Source organism: Otolemur garnettii, unplaced genomic scaffold (genome assembly GCF_000181295.1).
Source record: "Otolemur garnettii isolate 467f Iridium unplaced genomic scaffold, OtoGar3 scaffold00045, whole genome shotgun sequence".
In the NCBI taxonomy this organism is placed as follows: domain Eukaryota; kingdom Metazoa; phylum Chordata; class Mammalia; order Primates; family Galagidae; genus Otolemur; species Otolemur garnettii.
In genome coordinates, this window is record NW_003852440.1 from 6,847,991 (window position 1) to 6,863,162 (window position 15,172).

The following is a 15,172-nucleotide window of genomic DNA, read 5'->3' on the forward strand; positions in this document are numbered from 1 at the left end:
CTGGCACACTTGCAGCTGGCAGGTTACAGTCAGCCCTTGCTAACAGCTGATGCTCCTGGCAGGCTGGCACACTTGCAGCTGGCAGGTTACAGTCAACTCCTACGACTTGGACTCTTTCTAATTGAGCTGTTTGAACATCAAGAATCAGATGTGATGACTCTCAAACTTGTTAAGGCCACTTTAACTTATAGCCACAATTACATAATTTTATCAAATATTGTATAAAGTAGTGAAATATGAATGAAACAAGATAATTTTTATGAGAACTACAAGTAGTCTTAAGGAATGGTGCATACATACCTCAGTATTTTATTTTAAAACATATATGCATGCATTTATTTTCTGTTGATATGGTACCAAGCTCTATTCTTTGAAAATTGATATGCACATTACATTTAGATAGATGCTTTGGAAATACCTGATACAGGCAAATTGCTAAGAAAACTTTTGCTGAATTATATATGATGAGAGAACTATGAACCTGGGAGGACGGGGGCGGCAGGACAATACAAATCTCAAAGGCCTCTATAGCCAGATGCTTTGGAAATGTCTTTGGGTTCTCAATCAACTGAAAGAAATAAACTGGATGCAAAAATGACAATATGGAAATGTAATGTGCATATCAATTTTCAAAGAAAAGAGCTTGGTATCACATCAACAGAAAATAAATGCATGCATATATGTTTTAAAATAAAATACTGAGGTCTATGTGCACCATTCCTTAAGAGTACTTGTTTAACATTTTTAGTTTCATCAACCAAATGCCTGCCCTCATAATGTAAAATAAGAAGACTTCTTAACTCTGGTTCTTAATTTCACAACCACCTACTAAAAAACCATCTGCTTCTTTATCTGTGGCCAGAATCAACCAGGACATTTTGCTTCTTGAGACTACCTCAGACAACACCTTACATTCACAATGATGCAGCATGTCGCAGAAAGAACCTGGGAGCAGGACTCAGCTTGCACTCTTGGTCCTGATCCCAAACAGCTGTAAGACTTAAGGCAAGATCACTTTACCTGCCTCAGCTAAACATTCTTTGTAATGTGAATTTCACGAAGCCATTCTAAATTGTACACTTCAATTTCCATGAACAAATACTATTGGATAATATTACTATTCAACTTCCAATTATGTACACATATTTCTTCTCAGATAACCAGACTGCATAACATAAAAACCAAGTCACTTAAGAGTATCTGCATCAGATAGCTTTCTCTGTGATAACAGTCCCCAAATCACAATGGCTTATGACAACAGGCACTAATTCATGTGCCATAAACAGAAAAAGCATTTGACAAAATCCACACCCATTGCCATAAATATTTTTTATATTGTAGACCTATTAAACATTTAAAAAGAACTAAAAACAAAACGTATTTATGGTCAAATGATTTTTGACAAGAGTGCCAACACCATCGAACGGGGAGAGAAACGGTGTGGAGACAGATGGGTGCCCACATGCAAACAAACGAATCTGGACACCAACTTCACCTGATATACAATTCAACTCAAAATGGATCAAAGACTTAACTGTAAGAACTAAAAAACCCTTAAAAGGAAAACAAAGGTAAAAATCAGCATGACCTTGGGCAACAGTTTCTAAGATATGACAACACAAGCATAAGAATCAAAGAAACAATAGATAAACTGAACTTAAAAATGTTTATGCATAAAAGGACAGCATTGAGAAAGTAAAAAAAAAACATACAAATGAGAAAAAATACTTACAAATCGCATATCTGGCAAGAATTCAAAAGATGCTCAACATCATTAGTCACTAAGGAAATGTAAATCAAAACTACAACGAGATAAAATTTCACGCCCATTAGGATGGCTATAGTGAAAAATTTTTAAAAAGAACAAGAGGGTGGGGAAAGCAGAAAATAGGTGCTGGTGAAGATGTGGAGAAACCAGATCCCTCATACACCACTAGTGAGAATGTAAAGCGGCACAGCCACTGTGGAAAACAGCTCCGCAGCTTCTCAAAAAGGTAAACCTAGAATTACCTAGCAGTTCCACTTCTAGGCTTATCTGATAAGAGTTGAAAACTAATGTTTACATAAAAACTTGTGAATGAACATTCATTCACCCTAACAGCTAAAAAAATAGGGGGGGGAAAGCCTATCTCATCAACAACTGATGAAGAAATGAACACAATGTGGTATAACTATATACAGAGGTACCCACACAACGGGTACACATTTTAAAAGAGGAAAAAACCGTATTAAAATGATAATACTCAAGTCATGTTTGACTTCCGCAATCACAAGAGATACAAGATACACCATACAAGATAACAAATATTATCAGTATATACTAAGTATTACAATTTGTTTTATTGCAGGTTAGCTTGACGGTCCAAACAATTAGGTTACAATGTTTGCATTAGTCAGGTATAGTCCCTGTTGTAGTTGTGTTCTGCCCCCAAGTGTACCATATACGCCCACCCATTGTCCCCATGAAGTGGGAGCACACCAATTCCTCTCCCTCCTTCCCTCTTCCCCTTGCCTCTCCATCCCTCCATCTTGAATTGAACTGAGTTCTTTTTAATACGGTGTTTTCCTTTCTTAAAATGTGTATACATTTTTAGGGCGGTGCCTGTGGCTCAGTGAGTAGGGCGCTGGCCCCATATGCCAAGGGTGGTGGGTTCAAACCCGGCCCCAGCCAAACTACAACAAAAAAATGGCTGGGCATTATGGTGGGTGCCTGTGGGCCCACCTACCCAGGAGGCTGAGGTATGAGAATCACTTAGGCCCAGGAGCTGGAGGTTGCTGTGAGCTGTGATGCCACGGCACTCTACCGAGGGCGACACAATGAGACTCTGTCTCTAAAAATAAATAAATAAATAAATAAAATGTGTATACATTTTTGACACCTTCTATAATGGAATATTATTCAGCCATAGAAAGGAATAAAGTACTGCTACACTTACAAATTTGAAAATATTACACTAAGTGATGAAAACTATACACACACTGTCTGATTCCAAAATAGGCAAACCCATAAAGACAGAAGGTAGATGAGTGGTTGCCAGAAAATGGAGAGAGGGAAAAATTGTGGTTAACTGCTAAAAGAAACTATAAGGTTTCTTTGTGGAATGATGGAAATATCCCAGAATTGGATAGTGGTGATTGTTGCACAAAACAGTAAATAAACTGAAACCCAGAGAAACGTATGCTCTAAAATGCTGAATTTTATGTTATATAAATGTATCTCAATTTTTTAAAAAAGAAAAAACTTAAATATTACCAATTAAATGTTCAGATGTATTAACGATTCTAAGGTAACAGTAATTAGAAAACCAGAGAAACTATATTAATGTCAGATAAAGCAGATTTCAAAGCAAGGAAAATTATCAGAGGAGTGTGACAGTACAGTGGAGGAGCTGGTTCTCAGGAAGACAGAACCACCCTGAACATGCACATTCCCAACAGCAGGAGAGCAAAATACACGTGGCGAGAGCTGAGAGAAGAAACGGATGAATCCACTATTACAGCTGGAGGCTTTGACATTGCTCTATCAAAAATAGACAGATTCAGCAGGCAGAAACTAGGTAAGGACATAGCCAAACTCAACAGCACCATCAATCAACTGAATATGATGAAAACTTACCAACTATTCGACAGAATACACTTTCTTCTCTAGCTCACACTGGACACTCACCAAAATATAACCCATTCAGGGCCATAAAACATCCCTTAAATTAAAAATAATAACAAAGTACACTCTCAGACCACGTGGTATTAAACTAGAAATAAATAATAAAAAGATTCCTACAAAAAAAAACACACAAATAACTTAGAGATTAAATATACTTCTAAATAACAGGTAAGCTGGGCACAGTGACTCACACCTGTAATCCTCACACCCTGGGAGGCTGAGGCCAGTGGATTGCCTGAGCTCAGGAGTTCAAGACCAACCTGAGCAGAAGTGAGACTCTATCTCTGCTAAAAACAGAAAAATTAACTGGGCATGGTGGCAAGTGCCTATATCCAAGTACTTGGAAGGCTGAGGCAAGAGGATACCCAGGAATTTGAAGTTGCTGTGAGCTATGATGCCACTGCATTCTAGCCTGGGCAATGGAGTGAGACTTTCTCTCAAATAAATAAACAAATAACAAATGAGACTGAAAAAGGTCTCAAGAGAAAATAAGAGATATTTTGAATTACGTAAAAATAAAAATACAACTTAGCAAAATTGGTACAGTGCAGCAAAAACAGTGTTTAAAGGGAAAATACAACACTAAAAGCAAATATCAGAAAAGATCTAAAATCGATAATCTAAGCTTCTACCTTATAAAGTTAGAAAAATAATAAATTAAATTAAATCAGAAGAAAAATAAAAATCAGAGCACAAATTAATGAAACTAAAGCTAGGAAATTAACAGAGGAAAAAAAAAATCAATGAACCCCAAAGTTGGTTATCAGAAAAGATCAATAAAATTGATAAACCTCTAGCCAGGAAAAACAAGAACAAAACATAAACCATTAATATCTCTCATGAAAGAGGGGCTATCACCACTGACCCTACCAGTCACTGGTGAATTTGACCAAAGATTTGAGGAAGAAATCATACAATCCAAGAAATTATATAATTTTGCAATCTCTCCCAGAAAACAAAAGCAAAGTGAACACTCCCTAACTTATTCTATGAAGCCAGCAATACCCTGATACCAAAACCAAAAAGATAGTGTAAAAAAGGAAAACTATAAACCAGTATCTCTCATTAACATATATGCAAAAATCTTCAACAAAATTTAGCAAATTAAATCCAAACATGTATTTTAAAAATCACACACGATAACCATATGGGATTTATCCCCATAAATTACCAGGTATGCAAAAATGGTTCAACAGTTTTTTTTAATGTAATCTATCAAATCAAAATAATATTGTATTAATAGATATAGAAGAAGCATCTGACAAAATCCATACTTTTTCATGATAAAAACCTTCAGAAAACTAGAAATAGAGGAGAACTTGTCAACTTTACAAAGAACATCTACAATATGCCCCATAGCTAATATCATATCAACAGTGATAAACTAGCTTTCCCCCTATGATGGCAGACTAAAGTAAGGATGTCCTCTCTTGCCACTCCTATTCAACATTGTACTGGAAGCCCAAACTAATGAAATAAGACAAAAAAGGATATAAAACGTATATTGATTGAGAAGGAAGAAATAAAACTGCCCTTGTTCTCAGGTAATCTGATGATACAGAAAAATTACAAAGAAGCAACAAAAAAAGTCCTATAACTAATAAGTAATTACAGTAATGTTGTGGAATACAAGGTCAATATACACAAAAGCTAACTGCTTTCCTATGAACAAGAGGAATTTGAAATTAAAAACACAATAAATTAGCACACACTAAAATAAAATATTTAGGTACAGATAAATAGATATAAGAGCTATATGAGGAAAGCTATAAAACGTCAATGACAGAAATCAATATAAGATCTAAAAATAAGGGCAGCACCTGTGGCTCAAAGGAGTAGGGCGCCAGCCCCATATGCCAGAGGAGGCGGGTTCAAACCCAGCCCCGGCCAAAAAAAAATAGAGATCTAAAAATAATTCACAGATATTCCATGTTTATGGATAGGAAGATTCAATATTGACCTATAGATCCACTGCAATTCCAATCAAAATCCTAGGTAGTTACTTTATGGGTATCAATAAACTAATTTTAAAATTTATTTGGAAAGGCAAAAGACCCAGAATGTCCAATACAATATTGAGAAAGAAAAGTCAATTCCAAGGGTTGACTGACACTACACAACCTCAAGACTTACTATAATATTAAGATAGACAAGTCAGCTGGGCACAGGGGCTCACGCCTCTAATCCTAGCATTTGGGAGGTTGAGATGAGTGGACTGCCTGGGCTCTCGGGTTGGAGACCAGCCTGAGCTAAAATAGCCAAGCGTTGTGGCAGGCTCCTGTAGTCCCAGCTACTTGGGAGGGTGAGGCAAGAGCCCAAGAATTTGAGGTTGCTGTGAGCTATGATACCACAGCACTCTATCAAGGGTGACAAAGTGAAACTCTGTCTCCAAAAGAAGAAAACATAGACAAGTCAATGGAACAGAATAAAGGGCTCAAAATAGATGTACACAAACACAGCAAGCTGGTTTTTGAGAAAAGAGCAAAGCCAACATACTGGAGAAAAGATAGTCTTCAACAGAGCCAGAACCAGACATCCACATGTAAAAAAATGAATATAGACACAGTCCTTTCACACTGTTAATAAAAATTCAGAATGAATTGTAGACCTAAATTTAAAATATGAACAACTTCTAGAACAGTGGTTCTCAACCTGTGGGTCATGACCCCTTTGGACTGTATTAAAGGTTCGCAGCATTAGGAAGGTTGAGAACCACTGTTCTAGAAGATAATACAAGAGAAAGTCTAGGTGACTTTGGATTTGGCAACGACTCTTTAGATACAACACCAAAAGCATAATCTATGAGAGAAAAAATTAAGTTGGATTTCACTAAAATTAAAAACTTTTGGGCACTGCAGTGGCTCACACCTGTAATCTTTTTTTTTTTCTTTTTGGCCAGGGCTGGGTTTGAACCCACCACCTCTGGCATATGGGGCAGGCACCCTACTCCTTGAGTCACAGGCGCCACCCACACACGGTTAATCTTTGTACTCTGAGAGGCCAATGTAGGAGAATCTCTTGAGCTCAGGAGTTCGAGACCAGCCTAAACAAGGAGACCCTATCTCTACTAAAAATAGAAAAATTAGCTGAGCTTGGTGGTGGGTGCCTATAGTCCCAGTTGGTAGGGAGGCTGAGGCAGGAAGATCACTTGAACCTAGGAGTTTGAGGTTGCTGTGAAATTGCTCTCTAGCACAGGGTACGGAACAAGAATGTGTCTCAAAAAAAAAAAATTTTTGCTGTGCAAAAGACACTGTTAAGAGAATGAACAAACAAACCATAAACTGAGAAAAAATATTTGTAAAATGGATACCTGATAAAGGACTTCAAGCTAAAATATACAAAGAGTTATTAAAAACAATAAGAAAACACAACCATTATAGAAAACATACAGAGGTTCTCAAAAAGTTAAAAATAGTCCTACCATAAGACTGTGCAAGCCCACTCCTGGGTATCTATCCACGGGAAATGAAACCACTATCTCAAACCATTATCTGCACTCCCATGTTCACTGCAACATTATTCACAACAGCCAAGACATGGAAACAGCCTGATTTCATGTTGTTGACAGATGAATTGAAAAAGAAAATAGGATGTCTACACACATGGGATGGAATGTTATTCAGTCTTAAAAAAAAAAGGAAATCCTACCATTCTTCAATAACCCGGATGAACTTGGAGGCCTTCATGCTAAGTGAGACAGGTCAGACACAGAGATACAAACACTGCATGATCTCACTGCTAAGGTTTGCAAAGTTCATGTGCTCAAAATCTCCTAAATGCAGCACATGGAAAGGAGAGACTTTAACAATGCATCGAATACTTGGAATTTGCTGAGAGTTGATTTTAAATGTTCTCACCACACACAAAAAGGAGGCTTAACTATGTGAAGTGATAGATACATGAGACTGATTATGGTAATCCATTTCACAACATACATGAGGTCTGAAGATTAAGTTTGCGAACTCATCCTAGAAAAAGTGCTAAATACCTCACTGCTGAATGTCACTATAGTCATCTTCAAAATACTCCCCTTGGGAAGTTATGCATCCTTCAAAGCAATTTTGGGTAGTGTATTGATGGGGCGAGAGCCAGAACAAAGTGAGCTTAAGAGTGAAAGAGAAAGTAAAGATAACTCTGGAGCATGTGGGTACGAGATGGAAGAAAGCAATGGGGCAATAACTGTTGACGGGAGGATCAAGTGGAAGAGACTAAAAGAGGTATAGAAGTATGCCTGAGAGCCGATGGGAAGGAGTGTGGTAGAGCAGAGAGTAACAGGGTCCTCAGAAGGGGAGAGAGCGTAAGATCTGAGCCTGGGAGACAGAACTCAAGGAAGCCCCCTACACAACAGGCAAGGGGATGGCAAGAACAGCTACAACGGGGTTGTTACCACCACAAAGGAAAAGCTCCTACCTGATGACCTCTATTTTTTCTGTGAAACAAGACCTGAAGTCATACAATGAGAAAGAAAGGATGTGATTTCAGCAGCACACTTAGGTAAGTGGGTCTAATTTATTATTGTTAGTACACCACGTTCTCTCCTACAACCAATATCTCATATCCCATTTCATCTATTAGTTGGCTGTCAACCCTCTCTAAGGGGGTTTGTACTTTTTTTAAGCTGAGAAAGCAAACAGTACCACCACGAACCCTGCCCAGTGAATCTTCCATCTGCTACTTCTCTTTTTGATCACTTTTATCTTTCACAAATCTGTGCCCTCCTCTGTATTTCACAGATTTCATAAGGAAAACTGAAATAATTGTTTAAGTACCCTCCTTGCCAATGCAACAAATTTGACCATGTAATTTCCTACTTTCAACCTGACTCCACAATGAACATTACGTTGAACACAACCCCCTCAGAATGATATACAAGGCCCATTACAACTTGAACCCCAACCCACCTACTTTTCTGGTCTTATTCCTGGCCATTCCTCCGTATTCCAGCCACTTTAGACTAAGTGCAGTTTCTCAACTCACACATATTCCCTGTCCAAAACCATACCTTGCGCCTTCATGTCTTGATTGCTGTCTGCCATACAGTAGGTGACTAATGGATGCTCTTGAATAACTGCTACCATCACACTAGCATGGCCTCATCATCTTTGACAACCTAATGACAGTTTCCCACGAACTAACTGGATTTTAGGCAATCTCAGCTCTCCTGATGCAAACCAGATACCTTAACCTTGTCACGTGAATAAAACTTATCCAATTACAAAATGTGTGGAATGAGACACATGTAGAAACATAAGCTGGACAACAAGTACTCCACCCATCCTTTGTGCCATGGACTATAACTCATAAAATGCTTCTTTAAGGGAAGTACAGACTACAAATAACCTTTATTTTCAGGTTCCACCTAGAAAACCAACATCTTCTACAGAACAACTGTTCTATGTATTATGTCTTTTCCTCCATGTATGAAGTTGTCACGTTTGTCAACACTACAAAATGAATGGCATATTCAGAGATGTAAGAGCCATGAAAGAATATAAAATTACTAGCATTCCAGCCACTTTCCCAGTTTTCTCTCTTCCTATCTCTAAGTTCTATTTTAAAACTTACATTTTGTGATTTCTACTTCCTGAAGCTGCATTTAGCAAAGACATTCTGTCAGCTCAGAGTGAGAAAGGTGGTGGGGCTAATGAGTCAGAGGGTGCTGGCAGTGGGCATGAAGGAAGCCTGGAGTTGAGAGAGAGACAAGATTATTCTGCACTCTGAGATTCAATTCAAAACAAGGTTCCTGATCTCTGTGTGCCCGTTCTCCCTCCAACACACCTCTCCCCATCACCTAATCCTTGTTTCTTTCCACCGTTGTTTCAGGGAAGTTCTTAGCCAGGGAGTGGAACAAAGGGTTTCTGAATCACTGAGTTGACTATGTGTACTCTTTCAGACATCTCATTCAAGTTATCTATTAGGGCAGTTTAGCAGGAACATCACTGTACAAGAACAAGGTGCATTATTCTTGGGTGTACATTAAGTCTCACATTTTAAAAATTAGATGGTCACTCTGCAGAAGATCCAGATACACTTTCTTTCAAACAGAACTTTGAAGAGTGAACTGAATGCAAATATCAAAAAGAGACTAATCAACTAGAAAAAGAAAAAACATGACTTGAAAAGGCAAAACAATGTGAGATGTTCAAACTCACTTGTTCAAAATTGGAGGCGTCTACTCTTGAGTGAAAACTTAACAGTGAAACAGTGAAACTTTTTAACAGTGAAACCAGGTACTAAGTGTGTCAAAAATCCCACTCCTTAATAAATATAAACACATTTTTTTGAATGGTTAAAGTTCAGACTCAGAGGGATACACCAAATAGGTAGTTTCCTTCTAACTCTGGCTCAAAGCCTGGACCTTTCAAGGCTGCGCGTGATGGACCTTTATCATCCGTGAAGTGTTCAGTTACATTTCTTTTCTTAGCTTATGTTCTACAATTACCCGCAAACCAACTCCCAGTTCATCTTGTAAAAAGAAGTACGACAACTTCAGAAAACAGGAATGATTTGCTTTGTTGTACTGCAACAAAGTCAGTAAGCATGTTTCAAGCTTTTGAATATCCTGTTCAAGAAGCTCTAATTGTATTTCAGGGAAAACTTTACTTTGTTTTTTTTTCCCCCAACCCGCCCCTTAGATAGGCACATGGGTTCAGATACTTGTTCAATACACACTCAATACACAGTTAACGAGCTCCAAAGCACTGGACAATAAACTTTTCTGACAAGAGGACCGGCAAGGTGACTGCACAGCACAGTCACAGGGCCGGGTAATAAAACGGACACTGACGTTGAGATCAAAACCACTTGCCCAGAACTTTCAGGCCTTTTCAATTAACATGCAAGATTTTGCAGGAGTGCTTCCTCCAGGCTGCACTTGCTAAGCCTGAGGCCACTGCGAAGTGCAGAGCGGTCTGGGTCGAGAACCCGACATGGGGCGGGCGTGCGCGGCCCAGACGCAGCCCGAAGCGGCAGCCCGAGGAGAGCGCTCCGAGGACACGGTGGGGCGAGCAGCCCGCGGCCCACCGCTGGGGCGAGGAGGCCGCGCGCACCTTCATGAACTCCTCCTTGTCGAAGCAGAGCGTGTCCGGCCCTTTGGGCAGATTCATCCTACTTTTCTCCATTCTGCCAGCAGCCGCCTCTCGGCGCAGAGATCCAAGCTAGGAGAAAACACCAGAGGCTGCGCAGACCGACCCGGCAGCCGCGGCCACCGCCAGTTTCCACCGCACAGGAGGCTCCACTTCCGCCAACATGGCAGCGCCCGCGCCGCAGCCAATGAGCGAGGGCGCCCATAGCCGGCCTCCACCTGACCGCCGCCAAGAGGGGCGCGAGGGCCGCCGGCGTTGAACCAGCGGGGCAGTACTGCCCCCACGCGCCAGAGGGCGGAACTGCAGGCTCGCGCAGGCCCTCGCGGCGCTGCCCTGCTCCCAGGAGGGCGCCGCCGAGCGCGGAAGGAATGTGGCCCGCTGGCCAGCGGGCTCCCTCCCCAGCCTGCCGTTTCCACTGGGGAAAATCGGCCCTTCCAGTGTTGTCTCCCCTAAAATCGCTCCGATTCGTTTTGCATGGTCGAAAGGAGACCCTTTGGTTCTCAGGCCCGCCTTCCAGGCTGAACGTGTCACTTGTCTCTGCCCACCTTTCCTGCGCGTGCCTCCGCGGAGATGGCCGTCTCTGCCCTTAGCTCAGCGCGCGCGGAGGAGTGTAGCGTCGCCTCCTGTGGTTGCAGTTAGAGGGGACTCAGAGAGAAGGAGGTGGTCAGTCCGGCAGCCCGGGTTCCTCTGGGCAGCTCCCTACCCACCTTGGGGCTCAGACCCAGGGAGGGCAGCCCCTGGGCGCATTTTGGGTCTTCGAGGTGGTGCAGGGAGCGCCCCACTACCTGCTGAGTCAGAACACAGCAGACTGACACGTGTGCGTGCGCATATTTATTTTTGCTCTCAACCATGGAAGGGCAAATATGTGTGTATGGCCAGCACTGGTGCAATCAAACCCCATCCTCCAAATTCTCCGTCTTCCTTTTACCCCCCAACCCCATCTGAGATGTTCTTCTCTCCTCTTGTCCCTTCCGTTATCTGTATCATGGTCAAATGACAATGAGTCATTTCTCTTGTCTCCTTGAGAGGCTGACAACTCAGACCACAAACTTCACGTTACACTTCACTCTGCAAATCTTTCCTGCCTGCCTGGTTGCTTTTATAAACGAATCTAGGCCTCTCCTCTCAAGTGTTCTCATTGGAGAAAATATTAATGCCATGATAGCCCCTACAAACTGGGACAGACGAAGGCAATACTTTACCATGAGACTTCTGTATTTCAGGTCACCCAAATAGGAAACTGGTCATTTTTTTTTTAGGATTTTTTTTTTTTTATTTTTTTTTGCCGTTTTTGGCCGGGGCTGGGTTTGAACCCGCCACCTCTGGCATATGGGGCTGTCACCCTACTCCTTTAAGCCACAGGAGCCGCCCCAGTCATTTTTTAAAGTGGGTGTAGAATTCAAAACTATCAAGTCCCTAACATTGAACCTGGCAATAGTGTTTCCATGGTAGTATCTACAGAAAATGATGAATAGGACGAGAACTGGAACTCTGAGAGAGTACTTGCGCCGGACACCAAATCAGTGAGAACAAAGGATAAGAAAAAGTGGTTTGAGGAAAAGGAACTATGTTTATTAATTTTGCCAGCAAACGAGGGAGGCAGACTAGTGTCTCAAAAAACCACCATCCTGCCTTTAAGCAAAAATATAGGGCTTTGTAAAGGGGTGGGGTTCAGAGGCTGGGCTCGGGTCTATGTGACCAGTGTCACCTGTTGTGGCTTCACGCTAGTGTTATCTAACTATACTTGGTGGCTTTAGTGGACCGTATCTTTAGTGAAGACAATTTTCCTGCCCCTTTGATTACTAGCCTTGGGCAGGCATGTAGGTTTCAACCCCAAAAGGACAGGGGGCTTCAAAAAATAAATCATAAAATTTCTCCCTTTTACAGACCTTTACCTCTGTTATAGAACCTGACCAGAGGAGTGATTGGGCAAAAGTACATCTAAGTCCCTGTTATGTTCCTTTGGATGTGGGGAAGGAATGAAAGCCTCATTTTCTGTTTAATTTTTTGTTTACTCTTATTATGAAAAATTTTTGAAACTGCACAAAGTCTAGAGAGTGTGAGACCGCACCACATGTATTCACCATCCTGATTCAACCAGAATGAGCCTGTTTCCTTCACCTTCTCCCCACCCACTCACTACACCACTGGCAGCTTTTTTTTTTTTTTTTTAACTGGAATACACATATATTTTAAAGCGAATCCCAAACATCTCATCATTTTCTATCCCCCAAGACCTCAGTATACACATCAAAAATGGAAGAAAAAAAAAACTTATTAACCCACAATGCCATCATTACACCTACAAAGAGGTATGGCCCTTAGCTCAAGGTCATGCTGTTAATGACTGGCAAATTACAAACCCAGACAGCCTGGCTTCAAAGCCCAGCACCAAGGAAGGGAAAAGAATTCTGGGCAGATGAAACAAAGATGTCTGTGGAGTCCTGTTTCCTTTCTTGAGGCTCTTTAAGAAGTCTAGATGAGCTAGAACATTCCTCACTGTAATTACCTTCTGACCTTGTTCTCTAGGCCTTTAGCAAAGAAATGAAGCTAAATTTGTCCAGCCCATTCATTCTGCTAACCTTGGGCATGCTGAAAGGATTGAGCTGCAAAGGGGAATGAGGGCTCCTAATGCCTACTGTCCATCCAAGATTCATTAGGGAGCTCCCAGGCCTCTGCTGAGCTGGTTGCTCCTTGGAGACACAGGATGTGGCAGTGGTGCAGACCACCACAGCCAGGAGCAACAGGAAGGATCTTGATGCTGGCAAGAACAGAGAGGTATTTTTCCATCTACCATGATCTGGCCAAAACATCTCTCAGGACCAATTATTTACCTCTAGACAAATGACCCATGCAGGAGACATCTGACTTGGGCTTCCTCTCCCCAACCAGTAGCTCTGGCACTCTCCACTCTCTCTGCATGCTCCTCTGTCCAACAAAATCCACTGGTATTTTGGATAAAATCCAAAAATTGTATCACTGATCTCTGGGCTGTGGGCTTAATTTTTGAATCCCTGTGACCAAGGACTCACTGAAGAAATTCCAGTAACCAAACCATAACATAGTCATCCTTTCTGATATCTTTTCATTTTCCCCCAAGTCTCACATGGCTATGTGACTGCCAAAGACTAGATCTGTGTCTGAGACAGAAAACAGAAAACCTAGAACTTCCAGTTTCCTCTCAAAATAGCCAGGGGGCAAAGTTGGAGCAGGGAAGAAGGGGCCACTCACACAATTGTTTTACTCTGTGAAGGGGTCGGGGGTGAAACACCACCTATTGTTACTCATTTCCGTCATTCTCCAAGCACTCACATGCACACAATTCCAACCCATTTCTTAACCTGCCCAGTCTCAGTTTCCCACTGGAACTGCCACTTAGCCATAGGAGCAAACCGACACTCCCGACACTCCCGTAGGCCCTATGAGGGGAGGTCCAATCCCACCCTCGGAGTTCTCTCAGTCACACCACATCCACACACTCTGCTACACCTCTCAACTGACCTGCCAGAGATCTAACGCCCCAGGGGTTGATCAGGCCCCTGCTTCCACCCAAATGGTGGGAATCCCAAATTGATTGTATCTTGCCTTGAGACATCTCTCCTGTGTAAGTACATCTCAAGGAATAATAACATGCCAGTTCCTCCTGGTGTTTGACTCCTTGAAGACCCGCCAAAGGGGTCCTTTCTCCACTCAGTTGAGGCATCCACACAGGGAGGCCAAACTGCCTCCCTGGTGTGCTTAGTGGTTCACATAGCCCAGGCCTATTGGGGCCCCAACGTGGGTGTGCAGAGTATTGGAGGCAACTAGCAGGTGTGTGTTCGCTTCCCAGTTGGAACCAAATATGTGTCAGGAAAGAGCACTCACACACTATGTTTATAAGAGGAAGGGCTTTATTCACCTGCCGGGAGCTTATGGCATAGAAGAATTCCAAATGGCTGTGCTCCCCGCTGGCTTGATCTTTCCCTTTTTATCTCCAGTCAAAAAGTTTCAACCCACAGGTACACTTCTCATTGGCCAGTTTGAATCAAGCAGGAGATGCTATTCCAGCCCCCAGAGAACTATAGGATTTCACAGAATTGGACATTTCCAAGTTCCAGGATGATAAGTTTACAAATTCCCAAGAGCTGAGTCACCAATGGAGAGGACCCTGCAGGTATATCCTTGTGGTCTCCTTGAGAAGACCTTTCTCCTAGACCTCACCCTTCTTGGGTATCCTCTCTCAGGGTTATAGCTTCGTTTTAAACATTTCAGGGAGACAGGAATTATAAAATCATAAACTGATATGTGGAAGGCATATGTTGATTAGGACTAAAAAGATGAGACTTCTCAAAGTAGGGGACTATAGGTTATAGACAGGTTTAAAGATTCTTCAACTTATAATTGGTTAAAGAAATGAGGCTTTGTCTAAAGGCTAGGAATGTTT

General features: G+C 41.7%; 1 protein-coding gene across 3 annotated transcripts in view; it reads right to left on the minus strand.

The window, feature by feature from the left end:
• The window catches only part of COG2 (component of oligomeric golgi complex 2), a 60,069-nt gene extending 49,130 nt beyond the window's left edge, over nucleotides 1-10,939 (minus strand). For all 3 annotated transcript variants that reach the window (XM_003790982.3, XM_023513902.1, XM_023513903.1), the window contains exon 1: nucleotides 10,714-10,939. In XM_003790982.3, coding sequence (XP_003791030.1) covers nucleotides 10,714-10,785 — 72 coding nt within the window. In that variant the 5' untranslated portion in view covers nucleotides 10,786-10,939. The remainder of the gene's footprint in view (nucleotides 1-10,713) is intronic.
• Nucleotides 10,940-15,172: the final 4,233 nt, after the last annotated feature.